At 35.1% G+C, this 24184-nt stretch overlaps 1 protein-coding gene across 1 annotated transcript in view; it reads right to left on the reverse strand.

Annotated features, from left to right (window-relative positions):
• LOC137022868 (novel FERM domain containing protein) overlaps positions 1-24184 on the reverse strand; it is a 161488-nt gene that overhangs the window by 7847 nt on the left and 129457 nt on the right. Inside the window, exons 5-13 of the mRNA XM_067389345.1 lie at positions 20381-20478; positions 17696-17819; positions 11832-11919; positions 11327-11415; positions 7412-7475; positions 7166-7257; positions 4562-4636; positions 1424-1492; positions 963-1069 (exon numbers count right to left, since the gene is read on the reverse strand). Coding sequence (XP_067245446.1) covers positions 963-1069; positions 1424-1492; positions 4562-4636; positions 7166-7257; positions 7412-7475; positions 11327-11415; positions 11832-11919; positions 17696-17819; positions 20381-20478 — 806 coding nt within the window. The remainder of the gene's footprint in view (positions 1-962; positions 1070-1423; positions 1493-4561; positions 4637-7165; positions 7258-7411; positions 7476-11326; positions 11416-11831; positions 11920-17695; positions 17820-20380; positions 20479-24184) is intronic.

Genomic DNA, 24184 nt, shown 5'->3' on the forward strand with positions numbered 1-24184 from the left:
TTACTGCACGCGGTCAACTTTTCAACTTTTGTGAGTATGCCTGTGCATATATATATATATATATATATATATATATATATAAATGCACAGGCATATATAAAAATGTATAATTACATAAAAATACATAATTAAAATTTCATTAAAAAAATTGTATGAAAATACATAAATTATAAAAAAAAAAACAAAGATAAATAAAAATGTAAAAATAATGAGTATATTTGTAAATTTGCAATAGTATTTTTGTGATTTTTGCATTTTTTTTTAAATTGTACAATTTATAAACATACATAGACATATGGTACAAATGTATAATTAATTAAAATATTTTATTTAAAAAAATTATATATTAAAAAATGGAAATTCATAAAAAGAATGTATTTATAAAAAAATTAAAAATATATATTAATTTTTTTTAATAATATAAAAATAAAGATAAATACTAAATAAAAAATAAAACAATAAAAATAAAATTTTAATAAATATATTATACATTTAAATAAATACATATACACTGCATAAGGTTAAAAATATAATTAAACTTTTTATATAAAAATAAATAAATTGTAAATAAAGTGAAATTATAAATATAATTTAAAAAAAATTAATAAAAAATCAAACTAAAATAAATATTGCAATGAATATATTTAAATTACACACGCACACTAAAAAAATATGTTGCAGCCCAAATTTCTAAAATATAAGCTGCAAAAACATTTTCCATTAATTCACTTCCATTACAAATGTTATCTTAAAATTTCCTTGACAATTCCTTTAAATGGTCTTCATGTCATGAATGGCCTGGTATGGCCTTTTATAATTATATGTTCCTAAACTATAGGTTGGCTATTTCCTACAGCTTTTTAATGTTATTACAAACCATTCAGTGATTTGACATTTAGCGGTCTGCCTGTGGTTTCAGTGTAGAGCTGAACTCCGTTTAATGGGCTGAACTGGACTCTCACCTTCCATGATGGATATGTGTACGGCTCTCCGACGTGTGCGCGGGACACTGCTCAGCCGTGGCCCATGTGTGATGGATGGACAGCTTCTGCTGGGCACCAGGCCAGCCCTGTGACCACATACACATACAGTACTGTATCAACACCTCCATTTATCATATTACAGTATGTCCTACAACTACAGATATCAGTCAGTCTTACTGGTCATGCATGCACACATGTGACGCCATCAAAAAAAACATGACCCAGTGTAAGCAATTATACACTCTAAAAAATGCTAGGTTGTTCCAACCCATGTTTGGGTCAAATATGCACAATCCTAACCGTTGGTTTAAATTTTTAGATTAATTTTTTAAACTCAATGGTTGGGTTTGTCCATATTTGACCCAAACATGGGATGAAACAACCCGGCATTTTTTTAGAGTGCACCGTTAACACTGCCACACATGGGCACTCATGCATACCTATGTATTTCTGGAGGTTCCCGTTTAATTTTTGCACTCTGCTCCATTACCTCTTTGGCTACTCTTCCACTGAAATGAAACAAAAACGATTTACAAAAATGTGTCCAGTTTTACCCCTGCTAGAGAAAAATATATTTGTTCATAATTTTTCGTGATCAACTTAAATACCCATATATATATTCACATTGTTACCAAAAATTTAATTATAATCACCCCAAATATCTAAAATATTGTTCTCTTTGTATTCACATTGTAACCGAAAACTAAAAATTAAGTATATTAAAGTTATTAAATATAATATAATATAATTAGTGCAGTCGATCGATTAAAAAAATCAATCACACATTTTTCTGTCATTAATTGTGATTAATCGCGAATAAAATCATTGGTGTTGTTAATATTTTTATATTGTAATAATTTCACTGTTACTCTCCAAATTAATGCAAAAACAACATAAAGACAGAAATTGAATAAAGTTATCAAACACATTACAGTCTTCACTGCATAAAAATATAAATTAAATATAGACTGATCCTTATTAAAGCTATAATTTTCTCTGTTACCTTTGTTCTTTGATTAACATTAATGACAGACATCACAGCAACTGGTTTATTAGGCTGCTGTCACTTTAAGAGCTGCCGCTACCGAACATGATGCAGATCTGATGTGTTTCTCATTTTCTCACAACTCTTTAAATTCATTTAAGATGTTTTTATTTCATTTAAGACTGTTCTTATGAGAAAATTCAACAAAACTGGCATTTTGGCATAATTCTCTGTTATTGTTTGTTCAAGTGCGAAAGAGAACTAAATTCTGGTTTTCTGTCTGTGCACATGATACTGGCATGCATCTTTCTGTGCATCGTGTGTGTCATACAGACACAACATTCACAGTATGGAAGGCCAAAAGGTCCAAAAACACATGAATTTTAACACATTAACAACATGTAAAATTAACACATATTTAGCAAGCTGATTTTTCACGTGCAAACGCGTATTTAAAGGTGCCCTAGAACTTTTTTTTAAAAGATGTAATATAAGTCTAAGGTGTCCCCTGAATGTGTCTGTGAAGTTTCAGCTCAAAATACCCCATAGATTTTTTTAAATTCATTTTTTTAACTGCCTATTTTGGGGCATAATTAAAAATGAGCCGATTCAGGGTGTGTGGCCCTTTAATTCTCGTGCTCCACGCCCCAAGAGCTCGCGCTTGCCTTAAACAACATAAAAAAAGTTCAAACAGCTAATATAACCCTCAAAATGGATCTTTACAAAGTGTTCGTCATGCAGCATGTCTAATCGTGTAAGTACAGTGTTTATTTTGATGTTCACATTGATTCTGAATGAGTTTGAGGCTGTGCTCTGTGGCTAACGGCTAATGCTACACTGTTGGAGAGATTTATAAAGAATGAAGTTGTGTTTATGCATTATACAGACTGCAAGTGTTTAAAAATAAAAATAGCGACGGCTCTTGTCTCCGTGAATACAGTAAGAAACGATGGTAACTTTAAACACATTTAATAGTACATTAGCAACATGCTAACGAAACATTTAGAAAGACAATTTACAAATATCACTAAAAATATCATGATATCATGTCAGTTATTATTGCTCCATCTGCCATTTTTCGCTGTTGTTCTTGCTTGCTTACCTAGTCTGATGATTCAGCTGTGCACAGATCCAGACGTTAATACTGCCTTCCCTTGTGTAATGCCTTGAACATGGGCTGGCATATGCAAATATTGGGGGCGTACATATTAATGAACCCGACTGTTACGTAACAGTCGGTGTTATGTTGAGATTCGCCTGTTCGTCAGATGTCTTTTAAACAAATGAGATTTATATAAGAAGGAGGAAACAATGGAGTTTGAGACTCACTGTATGTCATTTCCATGTACTGAACTCTTGTTATTCAACTATGCCGAGGTAAATTCAATTTTTTAATCTAGGGCACCTTTAATGTGTGAAAATTACGTGTTGTTGACGTGTTAAAATTAATGTGTTTTTGAACCTTTTGGCCTTTGATTTCACAGACACTGCGTTCTCTTTTGTCTTGTCACACTTGAATGCTTTAAAAGCATTTGCATGAATAAGAGCGTGATCATATAATGTAACACTAGCCAAAGAATGACAGAAAAAAACAGATGCTGCGTTAATTGCATTAAAAATTTAATGCGTTAAACTGGACAAAACGAATCACATGCGTTAACATGCTAATTGACAGCACTAAATATAATATAATATAATATAATATAATATAATATAATATAATATAATATAATATAATATAATATAATATAATATAATATAATATAATATAATATAATATAATATAATATCTTCAATAGCAAATATCGTCAATATAAGATGCACAAACATGCTAATATTCCCTGACTGAAAATATGTTACAGGACACTCACCACAGTAGCTGGCAGATGAGCAAAACTACCTGCCACTGTGCAAAAAGCACCTGCATATACAGTTGTTGGTGGGTGTTAATTTCACACCCTGGCTGAGACTTTTTTGAGACTGTTTCAGCTTCATCTATTAAAATCAACCAAAAGAAAACAGCTCAACCACTGAGGATAAAATAGCAACGGTTTCCAGTCACATTCAAACAGCTGGCATTTTGGTGGGAACTGTGATCCCTGTGACTGTGAGGGATGGTGACCACTGCTACTAGAGTCCATGAAGCTCAGGAATTAGATTAACCTTATTGAGTCCCCTCTCTTAACTCAATCTCTGCTTGAACTACTTCCCTTTAACCAAAAACTCCCAGCGGAGTCCTTGCCTTAAAATCCTGCCTGTCTCCTTACATAGGCGTGAGCAAATAACTGTTATCAATTTCCTAATTAAGTGTTTGAGCCTGAGAGCCCACTATAATAATTGATCGTGCTGTTTGTTTAATTGCCCCGATGGCTCCATTCATCTGTTACAATCGCTGTTAATAAGTAAACACTTGTGTTTAAAGGTGGCCTGTGTGAACAGCTCCATCCGCAGCAGGTTGTGGTGCATCGGCTCCAAAGCGGTCACCTCTACGTGACCGTGACGAGGACAGCAGGCTGTTTTTGGAGCAGGGACCCCTGAGGCTGTGGCGGTTCACCGGCAGTGGCCCGTGCTGTGTCTGTCTGTCCACACTTACCTGTAGCGGAAACGACTCCCCTTGAAGAACAGGTTACTGCTGGACACCGTACGAACCTGGCTCGACTTCTCCAACCTGAGGAGGGGCAGAGAGAAATGATTCGACTCTGAACATGCACAACAAAACACATTTTGCAAAACAGAAAGGCTAGCACAACTCTATTTCTAAGCTGCATGTTCTGAATTAAAGAGAATTTCTCTTTTATCTCTTTTCACAAAAATATGACATTGATGTATTCAGATATTTTCAAACATTCTAAGATCCTTTCTTAAATGCACTTTTTACCTACATCTTATAAATCTATATTTACAGTTGTGGATGAAGCCCATACAGAAATGTACTATATGTACAAATATATTTTTTCACTCTATATGAGCATATATTATATATATGGATATTTCATATATGAGACATTTGTCAAAAATATGTATTGTCTTGTATTTTGTACACACACACACACCCCCACCCACACACACACACACACACACACACACACACACACACACATATATATATATTATATATATATATATAGATATATATATATATATATATATATATATAGATAATGTTTCATAAATGACTGTGCATATATGTGCATTTATGTTTTTACTCCATGTGAGCACAATTATTTCATATATGAGACATATGTCAAAATATGTATTATACATACATAAACATATACATTTGTGAAAACATATTTTTCGATACCTGTTATACTATGTTAGATTATTATTTGCTACATTAATTATTTATGAATGAAATTATGAAACTTGCCACATTAAAATAATAAAATTAAATAAAATTAAATTAATCTGAGCACACAAGTATGTATTAGCAACAGTATGACTTCAAATATGACTCATCCAATAAAAATTCAGAATTTCTTTCCAATATTAATTTTAATTTAAAGTCTTCTTTTTATCTAATAAGTTACATAAATCTGACTGGCATCAGATAAAATAAAATAAAAAAAGCTTTACATTCAGTGTTGGGTGTAATTAATAAATATATAATCTAAATACAGTAATTAATTACTAAGTAATCTAATTACTGTAATTTTATTTTCCCATGAAAAAGTAAAGTAAGGGATTAATCTTATTTCTTTCTGTCATTTCTTTATAGTTACCTCTGATGTAATTGCATTAAATACTATATAGTCTATAAAGCAACAGTGGATTTAACATTAACATTTAATGCTAAAATTTATATTTTTAATGTAACCTTCTCCCTTTACAAAGTTAAAGACTAATTTATGCAATTGTATATTGTTTATTTGAAAGAATTAAAAGTATTGTTCAACTGGATGAGGTTGATATGGGATTTAGTAATCCAATACATTTTAGAAAGAGTAATTAGTAATCTAATTGCACTGTTGAAGATGTAATAGGTAGCTAGTAATTAATTACTATTTTATTAGAGCAACTTACCCAACACTGTTTACATTTATCATTTGTTATGGATAATTTTACTTCATTCATCAACTTCCAATCAAAAATTAAAATTTAAATGGGATTTATTACTTTTCAATTGCATTCAGTTGTATTTGAGAAATGAAATGTTTTTTTTTTTTTAAATAATACAAATAATAAATTAAATAATAATACAATAAGTAAATACTTATAAGTATATAATTTAAAACAGTCATAAATTATGTCAAACTACCAACTCCAATGACTAGCACATATCTTGCATCTAACCCTCAGTGACTGAAACTGAAAGTATTCTGACTCAGACAGTCTCTGCTGAACATTTGATTCAGGCTTTTCATCAGCAGGTGTGGAATCTCCTTCCCCAAAGAGGGCCTTTATGTGAATCATAAAACCCACTTTTCAATTATCATCTGCCTTCACTTGCCACAAATTCCACTTCTCTAGGGGACCTGAACTACAGCTACACATTTCTCTTTCCCCCAGTGGAATGAATTCAGACTTGGAATACAACGTAGATTCAGTTTTGATAAGGCACCTTGCCAAATCAGTGATTACACCATTCCCTTCTCCTAAATTGAGCTTTCCCACATTTCATAATGAGTGCTGAATCAGACTCTTGTTCCAAAGATGTCACCTCAGTTAGCCAAAATCGTTCATCATAAAACACAAAGACAAAACAGCAGTTTTGGGCTCTCCTTTTAGAAACCTGGCCTGCTCATCCGTGACACTGCGGTCTGCCTTGAGCTGCAGGTCGCTTTAAACACTTCCCATGGCGTGGGCAAGGACACGTACAATCGACTGTGACTGAAATGGGCACGGACATCCCTCTGGAGGAGCTAGCAGAACGCATCTCTCATTGCTCGCACAGTAAAGGTCATTCTCAGCACGTGGCTGCTCCATTAGTTGACCCGTGAGGTAAAAAACAGTGATGGTATCTTGAAGCAACTGTCGAGACGACGCTTGCAGAAGTGTCTTGCATTATTAGTTATTAGTCAGCTTATTTACCAGTCTCAAATATGCTCTGGGAAAAGGAAAGCAATTTGGAAGAGCCAAAAAGTGACAAAATATTTCTGGAACTCGTTTATTGTGCAGTTGCCCTTTCAGAAGCATCTCACCTGTCTAACCCAACAAATGTATGTGTCTCGATGAAAGGAGGAGTGCAGAAACTCACTTGTAGAAAGCTTGATTTTCAACACCGCACTTCCAAAGGTGCTTGCAGGCCTCTGGAGTTGGTGCAAAGTATGTCAAGATGATCTTTTTGTCCTGTGCATAACAATAAGTCATTAAAAGTGCACTGACACAGCACTGCCGTCGAAGGGAATTATTAAAGTTTCACGCATTGTGTCATTATCATAAGACAATTTGGTATTGTAATTATCTTCGACTTCACCAATGTTAGCATAATTAATGTTCTCACCTCCTTCTGATTTGCATATATATGGAATGTCTTTCCCTCAAACTTCAGTTTGGTCACCTCATTCCTGTTCAGGTGGAAGAACACATAGAGGTATTACAATATACACAATATATACATTTTATAAAATGTAAATATTATATGTAGTTATAAATTAGTATATTATGTAACTATTAATTTCATGCATACGTTTGTGTTTGTGTGTATTGGCCATGTATCTATCTCACTGTAAACCTGAATAAGTTGGCAAAACTCAAAGAAATTGAGGCAATAGGTTAAGTAAGCAAAACTTATTTTGTGATCAAACATTTTATTTGTTCTTAATTTGAAATATTTGAGTAAACTAATACATATATATATATATAGATATATATATATATATATATATATATATATATATATTTATATATATTTAACTTAAAATTATCATGTAATCTCAATATAAACGTTTTTATTAATGGAAGCTTAGCCAACTATAACTATATAATACAGAAAATGCTAACTTGCTAATTTGTCAACATGTTAGCAATATTATGGTATAACACTTGCTGAATAAGTGCAGCAATATCAACCATTTAACATACTGCTCTCTAACCAAGCCGTAGGAACTACTTGTCACCATGATGGTAACTCTCCAAAAATCCATATTCACAGAAACTCTTCTAAATTAGCATAACAAAACATTAATCACTACTAAATCTCCCTTACCATTTATCTTGCACAGAAAACACTTCATTTTAGCATTTACTCTCTCGTTTCGAGTGCCATGGGCAAAGCTTGCTGGGAATCCCAGCCCATTTTCAGTTAAACTTCTGTTAAAGTTAATCTAAATTAAAGGAAATGAGTTCATAAAACTCAAAACAATGAAACAGTTCAGTTTACTTAAAATATATAAATTCTATGAACTTGAAAGAAAAAGAAAGTGCTAAATACTCATAAAAGTTAATTTGACAACTAGTTTCTATCTATCTATCTATCTATCTATCTATCTATCTATCTATCTATCTATCTGTCTGTCTGTCTGTCTGTCTGTCTGTCTGTCTGTCTATCTATCTATCTATCTATCTATCTATCTATCTATCTATCTATCTGTCTGTCTGTCTATCTATCTATCTATCTATCTATCTATCTATCTATCTATCTGTCTGTCTGTCTGTCTATCTATCTATGTGTCTGTCTGTCTATCTAATCTATCTAATCTATCTATCTATCTATCTATCTATCTATCTATCTATCTATCTATCTATCTATCTATCTATCTATCTATCTATCTGTCTGTCTGTCTGTCTGTCTGTCTGTCTGTCTGTCTGTCTGTCTAATCTATCTATCTATCTATCTATCTATCTATCTATCTATCTATCTATCTATCTATCTATCTGTCTGTCTGTCTGTCTGTCTGTCTGTCTGTCTGTCTGTCTGTCTGTCTGTCTGTCTGTCTATCTATCTGTCTGTCTGTCTGTCTGTCTATCTATGTGTCTGTCTGTCTATCTAATTTATCTATCTAACTATCTAACTATCTATCTATCTATCTATCTATCTATCTATCTATCTATCTATCTGTCTGTCTGTCTGTCTGTCTGTCTGTCTGTCTGTCTGTCTGTCTGTCTGTCTGTCTGTCTAATCTATCTATCTATCTATCTATCTATCTATCTGTCTGTCTGTCTGTCTGTCTATCTATCTATCTATCTATCTATCTATCTATCTATCTATCTGTCTGTCTGTCTGTCTGTCTGTCTGTCTGTCTGTCTATCTATCTATCTATCTATCTGTCTATCTGTCTGTCTGTCTGTCTATCTATCTATCTATGTGTCTGTCTGTCTATCTAACTATCTATCTAACTATCTAACTATCTATCTATCTATCTTTCTATCTATCTGTCTGTCTGTCTGTCTGTCTGTCTAATCTATCTATCTATCTATCTATCTATCTATCTATCTATCTGTCTGTCTGTCTGTCTGTCTGTCTGTCTGTCTGTCTAATCTATCTGTCTGTCTGTCTGTCTGTCTGTCTGTCTGTCTGTCTGTCTGTCTGTCTGTCTGTCTGTCTGTCCATCTATCTATCTATCTATCTATCTATCTGTCTGTCTGTCTGTCTGTCTGTCTATCTATCTATCTATGTGTCTGTCTGTCTATCTAACTATCTATCTATCTAACTATCTAACTATCTATCTATCTATCTATCTATCTATCTATCTATCTATCTGTCTGTCTGTCTGTCTGTCTGTCTAATCTATCTATCTATCTATCTATATCTATCTATCTATCTATCTATCTATCTATCTATCTATCTATCTATCTATCTGTCTGTCTGTCTGTCTGTCTGTCTGTCTGTCTGTCTGTCTGTCTGTCTAATCTGTCTGTCTGTCTGTCTGTCTGTCTGTCTGTCTGTCTGTCTGTCTGTCCGTCTATCTATCTATCTATCTATCTATCTATCTATCTATCTATCTATCTATCTATCTATCTGTCTGTCTGTCTGTCTGTCTGTCTGTCTGTCTGTCTGTCTGTCTGTCTAATCTATCTATCTATCTATCTATCTATCTATCTATCTATCTATCTATCTATCTATCTATCATCTATCTATCTATCTATCTATCTATCTATCTATCTATCTATCTATCTATCTATCTATCTATCTATCTATCTATCTATCTATCTATCTATCTATCTATCTATCTGTCTGTCTGTCTGTCTGTCTGTCTGTCTGTCTGTCTGTCTGTCTAATCTATCTATCTATCTATCTATCTATCTATCTATCTATCTGTCTGTCTGTCTGTCTGTCTGTCTGTCTATCTACACACATACATAAACCTCAGAAAATGACATTACAGTAAAACATACATAATTATCAGTGTATAAATGTATATAATCAATTATATTGTATATATATCACATACATTTTATAAAATTTAAATATATGTTGTATTGTAGTGTATTATACACACACACACAAATACATATACAGTATATAATATATATATAATATATGAAGTTCCAAACGTAGGTTCGGGAGGAGTCTAAACATTCAGTCTTGTCAATCAGCATTATGTGCGTACTATATAAGCTGCAAACACCGCGTCATCCCATTGACAAATTTTTCCGGCAACCCTCATCCTCCTCCTCTAATTCTCTCTCTCCTCCTACGCGCAGTTCCGTAGGGGGGGGGTTAACTCGGAGCTCGATGCCAAGCTTCGGGTTCGAGCCTCCTCCACGGACAGCAAGTTCGTTTACTATTAACCGTCAAGGCTGAATGGACAGGTGAAGTCATGAAATAAATATATAAACTACACAGACAACAATGTTACAGTAAAAAAAAAAAAAGTTCAACACAAAAGCATGAAATTACACAAATGAAAGTAACATTATTTGAGCTCATCTTAATTAATTCAAATGAACAAGACACACTATAAACTGTAATATTCTGTTCCTGCACTTTTTCCTCACAAATAAACACACAGAACACATAAAGTCTGCACTTTTTTTTCACTCTTGCTTTAATTGTGAAGTATACATTCTCTACAGACTGAACCACATAAAACAACACCCAGAGACACTGAGACAAAGGACACAATGGTTCAGTATTTTATGCTTTTCTCTTCCTATGGCCAGACCTCACAGACTTGTTGTGGCGAGATGACTTTAAACATGCCCTCTGGATGGAGAGCTGGTGAAGGATAATTGGACACCTGTCTGCTCTAACGGCTAAGAAAGAGGCAGATGGTCGGGCCCTTTTGGCTGGGAACGTATAATACAATATAATAAAACCAGCTGTGACTTGTATACCCAGAGCCTGTCGCTAGGCGAGAATGACTCATTATTTTCAGCTTCACAATGCATGTGTGTATGCAAGTCTGTGTTTACTCAGCCCCGAAGACGTCAATAGAAGTTCAGTAGGGAAAAGAGGCGAGTATTAGTCACTCACCATTTGAGGAAATGGACTCTCTTGTTCCCTTGAAGCACGACAAAACCGAACGGAGTGAAGGCTAGGAAAGCCGGGTTCCCAGATACATCCTGTGATGAACAGCGACAGAGGAGAACCACGTCATCTTCGTTTCTTTACAAGCAGACATTGAGTAGGAAGACTCAATATAGGACAGTACAGCAAGTGATCATAAACAACAGAGCCTTCATACGTTTAGTGTCAGGCTTACTTTGTAAATGGGTAGTTTTGGCATTTCACTGTTGAGATTAAACTGACATTAGTTGTTTCTCAACAGGAGTCAAAAAAAAAAAAAATCTTTCTTCAGGATTGTGGGTAGTGAAGTACATCACCGGGAATTAAGCAAGGAAACTTTTTTTATATGAAGTTGAAATCACACTGACTGACTTATGGCTTCTAGAGACTTTCTGTGTTTCATAAACATTCTGGCATTATGAAAGGGTCCTTGGTAACTTTTGTATGCAAGCTAAAAAAAGAGCCATCTAACCTTGCACGGATGAGGATCCACGCCGTATGTTTCAAGCATTTGTGCTTTCTGCAGGAACTTCAGCTCAGCTGTCTCTGGAGTTTGACCTCTGCAAAACGACACATTAAAACACAATCTGTGTCATTCAACAGCACATCAGAGTCACCGATTACAGCACCCCTTACAAAATAGTGTGCTATTAGTATACACCTCTACTTTTTATGTCAGAAATATACTTAAAAATATACTTACACTTGGGTAAGTACACTTGACTTATACTGACAGAAAAGCCTAAGTATATTTTGCCTATACTTTGGCTCAGTCTTTTGAATGAGATATACTTAAAAGCATAATTAAGTATTCTAAGTATACTTGGCTTGTAGTTGTGTTTACTCTTTTGATTGAGTAGCCTATTAAATACTTTTTTCACATAGTTTTACATGCTGTCTTATAAACATATAGTAGTCCACTGGTAGTGTACATACTTCAAATCTACTTAAAGTACAGTTAAAGGTTTGTTTCAAGTATAACAATTAATACCTAAATAGGAACTAGTATACATAAAGTAAATGGTAAACTATAAGTATGATAAACAAGTATACCCAGGTGAATAAAAATACATTTCTCTAATGTACTTAAAGTGCTCTATTTTCATGCACTAATTTTCTACTTAATATACTAAAAATTCTTCTTTAGTACTACTTAAGATAATCTTAAGAACATCTAAGTGTACTCAACTGTGCTATTTTGAGACACCAAGAAATATGAATTAAAATGTGCTTTTAATATACTATCTCTGTATTTAAAAAATGTATTTAGTTACTACTTGTAGTACACTATGGGTTCAAATGTATTATAAGTGGTATCTAAATATATTTTTTAAATACAGAGATAGTATATTAAAAGCACATTTTAGTTCATATTTCACGGTGTCTGAAAAAAGCACAGTTGAGTACACTTAGATGATCTTAAGTAGTACTAAAGAAGAATTTTTAGTATATTAAGTAGAAAATTAGTGCACGAAAATAGAGCACTTTAAGTGCATTAGAGAAATGTACTTTTTTTCACCTGGGTACATGCAGTATAAAACTACTAAACTAGTATTTACTGAGTATACTTCAAAGTGTACTTTCATAAACTAAAAAATGTGCTACAAGTATATGACTAGTAAACTATCAGCATATCTGTAAGTTCATTTGTAGTATAGTTGCAGTACAAATGAAAAACATAGTAAACAAGTTTACTACTGTTACACTTAAAATATACTCAAATGTATACTTTTATACACAAAAAGTGGGACAATTTAGTACCAAGTAGTACTGAAATAGTACACTTCCAAGTATACTACTAGTACATTGATATTAGTATACTTACTACATAAAGTATGATTAAAATATACTTGAACTTTACTTAAGTATACTTAATGAAATGAACATAATGTATACTTATTTACAAATTGTAAATTTATTCATTATAATTAATTTAATACTTGGTGCCATTGGTATTGGATTGAATCCACAGTCTTAGTGGTTTTGTACATATCCTGGAGAGTAGAAAGTCATTGCAATGTAAAAAAAAAAAAAAAAAAAAAATCTGTCCAGAAACATAATGTTGATGTGAATGTGAATAATAAACACATCTATTTTGACACTTTACACTAGAACGACATCGATTAGCAGCCACTAAATAGAAAGCAAAACCAAACCGACCAGACAGTTCAAGTATCATCACTCCAGGAAACCTCTTACCGATTCATGTTTTATTCAGCACCGGCCATTCAACATTCAAGACCCTAATGCAACAAGACCGCCAGCCTTGTATTTCAATACAAACCAGAGAAGAAAAGTGACCCTTAGCATTGTGAGAAAGCGATTATTTACAGACATCAGGACTGACTTACTGGATCATTCTGAAGATCTAAACAGACATCTTTGCTCTATATTCCCAAATCCCAACATAATTTCCATATTAAGACTGATGAAGTGTCTCTCATCATAGTCACACCACCAGAGGGCAGCAGTAATCATGCTCCTGTTTGGTGGATCATCTAGTTTGGTGGGATGGACCATAACTTCCAAAATATAGCAGTCAAAACACTTTATGTTCATTTGCTGCACATATTTGAATATTCAACAGCTTCTAAACACACATTACAAACCGGTAACTAATTAATAGACTAACTAAACTAATTAAATCCATCACTAAACTCATGATTGTTAGGCAGTTTATCAGCAAGTGCACTCGGTGAGCTAATTGGTCTTGTTCATGTATCGGTGGAGAGAAAGTGCTGTTAGCTCAGCAATGGCCTACGGCTTTGTGCCACAGTAAAGAGTCAACAGATCTGATCTACAATACTGAGGGCTTTACTCTAGACATATGGTGTGAGTGAATGTGTGAATGCATGTGTTTATGATGCAAAGATACAAAGAGACAACCATAAAAAGAGACAATTTCACCACCTCAAAGTACTGTAGTGTGCACACAAGGTCAACTAAACAAGTCTTTATGTCTAGTTCACTGGTTCATCCATCAATGGATAAAGGCATTTAAAAATATATTTACTATGCATTATAATTTAAAAATGTATTGGTGAACAAAAATTTTAAAGCATTTATTAAACAAGGTTAATGTTAATTTCTGCATACAATACCATTTAAAAAATTAGGGTCAATAAGATTAAAAAAATACTTTTATTCAGTAAGGATGCATTAAATAGACCACAATAGATAACAATTGGCACAAATGACATAAAAAATATTAGTCACCAAATGCCAATGTTAACGAATTGAACCCTATTGTAAAGTGTTATTGATGTGGTATAGAAAATCTGTTAGCAGTCAATAACCCCAATCTACAGAGCCCCGCACATGACATGCAGGAAAAAAATAGAAGGCTAGATGGTGTGCACAAATTATTAATTTGTTTACTTGTTTTGCTAAATCATGTGCAAGATTTATAAATCGAGGGAATGAATTAGTAAATGGTGTGCACCATATAGCGAAGCGGGGGAACGGAATAGTAAATCATGTGCATGATATAGCGAAGCGAGGGAAAGAAATAGTAAATCATGCGCACGATATAGCAAATCGCAGGAACGGAATAGTAAATGGTACGCACGATATAGCAAATTAAGGGAACTAATTAGTAAATGGTGCGCAAGATATAGCAAATCGAGGGAACGGAATAATAAATTGTGCGCACGTTTTAGCAAATCAAGGGAAGGTTATAGTAAATCATGCGCACGATATAGCGAAGTGAGGGAACGAAATAGTAAATTGTGCGCACGATATAGCAAATGGAGGGATTGAATTAGTAAATGGTGCGCACGATATAGCAAATTGAGGGAACTAATTAGTAAATGGTGCGCACGATATAGCAAATCGAGGGAACGGAATAGTAAATGGTATGCACGTTTTAGCAAATCAAGGGAAGGTAATAGTAAATCATGCGCACGATATAGCAAATCGAAGGAACGGAATAGTAAATCATGCGCACGATATAGCAAATCGAGGGAACGGAATAGTAAATGGTACGCACAATATAGCAAATCGAGGGAACGGAATAGTAAATTGTGCGCACGATATAGCAAATCGAGGGAACGGAATAGTAAATGGTACGCACAATATAGCAAATAGAGGGAACGGAATAGTAAATGGTACGCACAATATAGCAAATAGAGGGAACGGAATAGTAAATTGTGCGCACGATATAGCAAATCGAGGGAACGGAATAGTAAATGGTACGCACAATATAGCAAATAGAGGGAATGGAATAGTAAATGGTACGCACAATATAGCAAATAGAGGGAACGGAATAGTAAATTCTGCGCACGTTTTAGCAAATCAAGGGAAGGTAATAGTAAATCATGCGCACGATATAGCGAAGCGAGGGAACGAAATAGTAAATCATGCGCATGATATAGCAAATCGATGGAACGAATTAGTAAATGGTGCACGCGATTTAGCAAATCAAGGGAAGGTTATAGTAAATCATGCGCACGATATAGTGAAGTAAGGGAACGAAATAGTAAATTGTGCGCACGATATAGCAAATCGAGGGAACGGAATAGTAAATGGTACGCACAATATAGCAAATAGAGGGAACGAAATAGTAAATCATGCGCACGATATAGCAAATCGAGGGATTGAATTAGTAAATGGTGTGCATGATCTAGCAAATCGAGGGAATGGAATAGTAAATGGTGCGCACGTTTTAGCAAATCAAGGGAAGGTAATAGTAAATCATGCGCACGATATAGCGAAGCGAGGGAACGAAATAGTAAATCATGCGCACGATATAGCAAATCGATGGAACGAATTAGTAAATGGTGCGAGCGATTTAGCAAATCAAGGGAAGGTTATAGTAAATCATGCGCACGATATAGCGAAGTGAGGTAACGAAATAGTAAATTGTGCGCACGATATAGCAAATCGAGGGATTGAATTAGTAAATGGTGTGCATGATCTAGCAAATCGAGGGAATGGAATAGTAAATCATGCGCACGATATAGCGAAGTGAGGTAACGAAATAGTAAATTGTGTGCATGATCTAGCAAATCGAGGGAATGGAATAGTAAATAGTGTGCACGATGTAGCAAATTGAGGGAACTAATTAGTAAATGGTGCGCACGATATAGCAAATCGAGGGAATGGAATAGTAAATGGTACGCACGTTTTAGCAAATCAATGGAAGGTAATAGTAAATGGTGCGCACGATATAGCAAATCGAGGGAACGGAATAGTAAATGGTACGCATGTTTTAGCAAATCAAGGGAAGGTAATAGTAAATCATGCGCACAATATAGCAAATCGAGGGAACGGAATAGTAAATCATGCGCACGATATAGCAAATCGAGGGAACGGAATAGTAAATGGTACGCACAATATAGCAAATAGAGGGAACGAAATAGTAAATTGTGCGCACGATATAGCAAATCGAGGGATTGAATTAGTAAATGGTGTGCATGATCTAGCAAATCGAGGGAATGGAATAGTAAATGGTGTGCACGATATAGCAAATTGAGGGAACTAATTAGTAAATGGTGCGCACGATATAGCAAATCGAGGGAATGGAATAGTAAATGGTACACACGTTTTAGCAAATCAAGGGAAAGTAATAGTAAATCATGTGCACGATATAGCGAAGCGAGGGAACGAAATAGTAAATCATGCGCACGATATAGCAAATCGATGGAACGAATTAGTAAATGGTGCACGCGATTTAGCAAATCAAGGGAAGGTTATAGTAAATCATGCGCACGATATAGCGAAGTGAGGTGACGAAATAGTAAATTGTGCGCACGATATAGCAAATCGAGGGAATGGAATAGTAAATGTTACGCACGTTTTAGCAAATCAAGGGAAGGTAATAGTAAATGGTGTGCACGATATAGCAAATCGAGGGAACGGAATAGTAAATGGTACGCACGTTTTAGCAAATCAAGGGAAGGTAATAGTAAATCATGCGCACAATATAGCAAATAGAGGGAACGGAATAGTAAATCATGCGCACGATATAGCAAATCGAGGGAACGGAATAGTAAATGGTGCACGCGATTTAGCAAATCAAGGGAAGGTAATAGTAAATTGTGTGCACGATATAGCAAAGCGAGGGAACGAAATAGTAAATCGTGTGCATGATATTGCGAAGCGAGGGAACAAAAAAGTAAATCATGCACACGATTTAGCAAATCAAGGGAAGGTAATAGTAAATGGTGTGCACAATTTATAAATCTCACGATTTACTTTTTTTTTCTGCATGTCCTGAGCGGGGCTCCGTACACATCATCACCCTCAACAGTGAAGCACAGAAACACACAAGAGAAAAGAGACTTTTCCATAATTCCTAAGCCATACATAAAAAAGGAGGGGAAAGGTTACACGTACATTAACTCTGTCTTGTGGATCTCTGCAATCCTTCTTTCCAGTTTCTCTGAGTGCTTCGGGAAGAACTGGAACTTGGAGCTGTAGCCCTCTGGATGCTTTCCTGGGTCGTAGTCTCCAATCTCAGCTGCAAAGTAGTCATAAAATCAATCTTTCATCATGCAACCAGTCATAGTGTCCAACCTCAGCAGTGAAGCAGACACGTAAATCAATCTTTCATCATGCAACCGTGCTTTCTAGCTCACATATGGCCATGCTAAGTTAAAGTGTTATCTTAATGAACATGCCCTGTGAGAGGAAGTGTTGGGAGCCATATGTTCTTCACAGGAGTTTTCTAGATTTGCATATAGTAAGAACATTTTTTATATGCTGTTTGCTTCTGCATTTGGTACCAGTGGTGAGCGTTGACTTCTTTAACTGGGTATGCTGCTGAGTGCAACGCTTTTCATATAAGATACATTTTCTTATAGAGAATATACTATGAAAATCCCCCATATGCCAGCAAACCAGTGAGAACGTGGAACAATGATGACGATGCATAAGAACAGAGTGTAGGAGCCAAAGCTGCTGTGAATCTGTTTGCCCAAAACCCTACATAACTGGCATAGATCTGAAGAGAATTACAGTCGTTTGGCAAACAAATAAATGATGGACAGTTACAACACGTTATTATGTAAGCTTTATGTTACACCTCAAATGACAAGGGATTTTGTAGTGTTAATATTAATTAGCGACTCCACAAACTCATTCTCTCAAAAATGGTTTTGGTGCACAGAGCATTCGCAGCTTATATGCCTTAAATTGGTACCCATAAGCCTCTCTGAGTCCTGACCATTGCTCTGAGATGGAATAGTGCATCTTTAATTCAACAGTCGTCTAAAACATGCCCCTGATCAACCTGTCAAAGAACATTACCGTACATCCCGACCGCTAAGCCGCTATTTTTCCTTCTCATGTGACTAAACCTCAATCTCTGTAGACTACTATGACCAAATACCCCAAGTACCTGCGAGGTAAAATATTTAAAATAATTTATTCTGGTCTTGAAAAGTAATGTTGACACTTCAAGAAAAAAAAGTGAGCCAGTTTTCTTTTTCCTAAGATTCCAGTATTTTATATTAGAAATTAGTGATGCACTGATACTAAATTTCTCAGCCGATAAGATATTCAGAATAATATCTGCTGATTCCAATAGTTTGATTTTCTTATAAGGAGAAAACATCTCTCCCAAATAATGCTGTAAACTAAACAGGGAACCCTCTCATTTGGTACATTACTATAATATTAGAGGTTCAAATTAACAAAACAGCCCAAAATATTATATTCAACTGCTATTCAATTATTACACTCAAATAAAAGCTGATATGTTTGTATACAACTCAATTAAATGTCTTTCCACATTTGAAACACTGACTGAGCAAGTACATGAGACATGATACATTTCAGTAAGTTTTACTGTATCTTTCAACATACTTTCTAATGTTCATGCATGTTTTTGTGTTATAAATTGTATTAACGTGGAAGAAAAGACTTGCACTCCATGCTGCCGCTTGAACTGAGGCACTCTGTTGTGTCACATTTAGGAGCATCAAAGCACCATTTATTGTTTGAATTTGAAAGCTGAGACTGTTTCTTATCATAAGCAATAAAGCAAAAAGCTATTTGCTATTACTGGATGGGAGGCACGCTACAAATAACGCTTGGTGTAGGGAAAAACCACAGACCTGGCAACCCTGGCTTGAACCACAGGCAATTCATACACTGCGTCTCATTTTGAAGGGTGCATCCTCCTTTGAAATGAGAGGCAGGTATAGGGTCAAATAGAGTCTGCTTTAATGTCGCTCTTTTATTAACCCATAAATTTTGACAGCCATAAATTCACCACAAGAGTCATTTTCTTCACACACAGTATGAGTTGCAGTCTGACACATGTTTCCTCCCCATTTTGATTGCATACACTGGTGCATCCCTATTGGAAATAAATATATGTTAATTATGTAATAATAAAAAAGTCATTATAGGGTGAATTCGAGCTTACTTGAATTGACCCCTACTTTTTCGACCTTAGAAATGCATAAAAGTACAGTATAGTATACTCTACCATTGTAAAGTTTGGGGTTGGTATGAGTTTTTAAGTTTTATAGAAGTATCTTATGGTAATCAAAGTTGCATTTATTTGATCACAAATAGAGTAAAAACAGTTCAATTCTAAAACATTACAATTTAAGATAAATGTATATTTTCTATATTAATATATTTTAAAATGTAATTTTATCCTGCGACGGCAAAGCTGAATTTTCAGCATCATTACTCCAGTCACATGATCCTTCAGAATTCATTCTAATATGCTGATTTGCTGCTCAAGAAACATTTATGATTATTATCAATGTTGAAAACAGTTGTGCTGCTTAATATTTCTATAGAAGCATTATACTTTTTTTCAGGACTCTTTGATGAATAGAGAGCTTAAAATAACATTTATTTGAAACAGAAATTGTAACAATGTAAAAGTCTTTACTGTCACTTTTGATCAATTTAATGCATCTTTGCTGAATATTATTTATTATATTATATATTTATATATATATATATATTATATATATTTAGTATTAATTTATGTAAAATTGATCATCACACAGCTTTTGTATTAGGTTTTAAATTCTAGGGTCACATTTCCTTCTACTTTACCTTGTAAGATGTAAGCTGCCAGTAAGGCCGCGTCAGATGTTTTGCAGAGGAGACGACCGTGGTACAGATCTCTTTTGATCTGCAGGAAGACGAGATACCTGCAAACAGGTTATGGAGTGAGCACATGAAGCCAAACAGTGAGAGAAAAGACCTCATTTATTCCATTAACATGAACATTTGTGTTTGATTATGTGAATGATTCATTAAAGGTTAAATCTTACACCATTTGTCTGTAATGAAGGACACAGATGTGCAACATGAAACGTTTCACAGTAGGAGACAAAAAAAAAAAGGTATGTGGATTTAACACTCTCTCAAAACATGCTAAATATTCTTTTTGATTTGGTTAAAATGAGCTTTCTGTTTGCAGAGCAGGGATTGAATTGAGAACGGGATTGTTGTTTTGGGAAGAGATGTCCTAAAGCAAACCGCTGAGTCAAAAGCTGTTGAGTTGGGGGAAAAAAAGAGACAACACACCCAGATGTCTGTCTCTCTGGTCCTAACATCTGTCTCACAGCCATATAATGTTACAAACACAGATGCTACTTTATATAATTATGCATCCAGAGCTCATGGACTAGATTTCAATGGAATGGAAAGAGTAAATTCAAAATATATTTATATGATTGTTTAAGACAAGAGCTTCCGGTAATACTTTAGATTGGGGAACACATATTCACTGTTAACTAGTTGCTTATTAGCATGTATATTACAAGAATATTGGCTTTTAATTAGTACTTATAATGCCTTATTCTGCATGACCTTATTCTACATCCCTTAACCCTACCCCAAACATAACCACTGCAACATCTACCTTGTAAAGTGCTACCGAGCTTCCTTGTGATGTCTGAAGCACCAATGTCACATTTTCTATTCATAAATCAATCCAGTCCCAATCTGGTACTTGGCTCTTCTCACCTTCAGTGCAACAAGTGTCCCACGAGTAAAGAGCGACATGCTTGTCTTTAACTTCTCAAAGTAGGCCAGCCCAGCTAGAGCTAATAGCTTTTCACTTAAGAGGCCATAGGAGCTAAAAATGCAATTATGTTCCCTGAATTCTCTCTAGGTGACAGCAGCAAAATGGCATTTTCTGTAGCCACCAGTCAATTTCTGGCCTACATATCGGCTTCCTTTTTTTATCCCTAACCTGCCATTTATGGAAACACACTCGACGTGTCAGTGTCATTTGGTTCTAGAGAAGGACAGGCCAAATATAGGAGCAGCTAAATGGCAAAGTATTGGGCTGAGATGCTTGTTTTTGCTCTGTGGAATATGCACTCTAGCCATATATTTTCCAATAATCCAACAAATAGAGGAAGTCGATACGCATTACTAATACAAACATAAAAAAATAGACATCGTTTCCCAAAACTGTACGATTAATTTTTTTAATTAAAATATCCAAAAACCACTAGAACAATGTTATATATTTTGTTGACTTGTGTACTTACATTATCCCAAATGATTACAAGAATGTTTCAATCCAGAGAAATAAGCAATTTTAACCAGGACATGGACCGTGTCAATGACATCATACCACGGTACCCTCAATTTCCGGTTTTATTTTGTAGAACCATGGAAACTCCAAAGACGCTTTAATATATTTTGCATTTTATTAGACAGGTGAGCAACTGTTTGGATACATTCAAACAGAAAACTAATAATGTTATATAGCTGAACACAGTGAGTCTTTTTGTTTAAATCTCATTTCCTTGATTTACAGCGAGTACCATGTTTTACCATGCCTAATATCGATCTAGCTGCTTCATAATACAGTACTGTTAATAAATCTTTAATACATCAGCTCATCCACGAATATGATTTCTCCCCGAGTCCTGTCAGATTCTTTTCCACTGGCTGTAGACATGAAGACAACACCTCCCATGATTCTGCAAAATCAAGGCGTCATCAAGCTACTCCTTTGTTTTGAATAAGTGACCTCTAGTGGCGAAAAGTGCATATTGTACCTTTAAAGGGATAGTTCACCCAAAAATGAAAATTTGATGTTTATCTGCTTACCCCCAGAGCATCCAAAATGTAGGTGACTTTGTTTCTTCAGTAGAACACAAATGATGATTTTTAACTCCAACCGTTGCCGTCTGTCAGTCAAATAATGCGAGTGGATGGGAACTTCTACTATAAGAGTAAATAAAACTTGCTTAGACAAATCCAAATTAAACCCTGCGGCTCGTGATGACACATTGATGTCCTAATACACGAAACGATCGGTTTGTGAGAGAAACCGAACAGTATTTATATCATTTTTTACCTCTAATACACCACTATGACCTCACTAAGCGAATGCTGAACGCGGTTGGACATAGTGGTGTTTTAGAGGTAAAAAATTATATAAATACTGTTCGGTTTCTCGCACAAACCGATCGTTTCGTGTATTAGGACATCAATGTGTCATCACGAGCCGCAGGGTTTCATTTGGATTTGTCTATGCAAGTTTTATTTACTCTTATAGTAGAAGTTCCCATCCACTAGCATTATTTGACTGACAGACGGCAACGGTTGGAGTTAAAAATCATCATTTGTGTTCTACTGAAGAAACAAAGTCACCTACATCTTGGATGTGCTGGGGGTAAGCAGATAAACATCAAATTTTCATTTTTGGGTGAACTATCCCTTTAATGTGCACTTACGTGCTGACTGTATGTTGGTTGAAAATAATCTATACTTAAAATACAGTATATACTATTAAATACATATTTACATATAATATAAAAACACATTTTTATCATCATTTAGAGACACATGACAACTTATAATGCGTGATGTGATGTCAAAGAAACAATGGAGCATGTGCCGCATTGCTATGTGCGTCTGTCATGGTAACCAGTTGCTAGGATGCAGCTTTAATGACAAGTTTGTGAATGTTGAGAACCTGAGAATTTCTAAACACCGAAAAACTCTCCGAATGGTTTTACTGTGAAATTATGAGCGGCAGAAGAAAGTGCAAAGAGACAGAATCACTTTTTTTCTCCCACACATCTTTGCCTGGGATGGATACATTTCTTTTTCTCACAGGGAATGTGCTAATTCCTCCATAAACTCTGAACGATGTCCTTTTCTTTCAGATAATCCCTCTATTTCTCAGCCATGCCGCTCATTAGTCTTTCGGCTCATTTTCTCTACCTGCCTCTCTCTGTGTTCATCCTCTTGTTTCATGTCTCTTTCCCACTTCTCCTCATTTCAGTGTGAATTATTACTTTGTGTTCCCCAAGCATTTCATTTCACAGTACGGTAAACAGTCTCCCCCCACTCCACACATCAATCTATACCTGAAATACACATAAAATCCATCACATACCACACTGTGAGTGCCAGTATGTCAACTTCCCAGAAGTATTTGATGTCTGTCTCTTATACATGCACAATGTCAATAAAGCGGCCCTCGTTAGGTTCTAAGAAGCACACAGTATCATAAGATCTTTTTCAGGTCGAGTGTGTGGATTTCTGGGTGACCTCATTGCAGACTGATCGAGAGGATATGAAAGAGGTGGAGAGAGACACTGTGATGCCAGCCAAGACTTTGCTAGCTAGAGGCTAATCATGTATCATTCAGAGGAATCTGTTAAGAGTCACCGACCATACAGCAGTGACAGAGAAACTGCTCACTCTTGAGAGGAACAGAGGGGTTTAGGCACCTGCACATGTTTAGAGTGAAGATCCTTTCTATTTCTATGAGCAATCTCAGGAAGTTACTTAGCAGCACTCACATACTATATAATGTCTGAAAATCTGACAAGAAGCACTCAGTTTGTTCAATTTTAAAGGCACAGAAGCTTTGAAGATGCA

Source organism: Chanodichthys erythropterus, chromosome 7 (assembly GCF_024489055.1).
Source record: "Chanodichthys erythropterus isolate Z2021 chromosome 7, ASM2448905v1, whole genome shotgun sequence".
NCBI lineage: Eukaryota > Metazoa > Chordata > Actinopteri > Cypriniformes > Xenocyprididae > Chanodichthys > Chanodichthys erythropterus.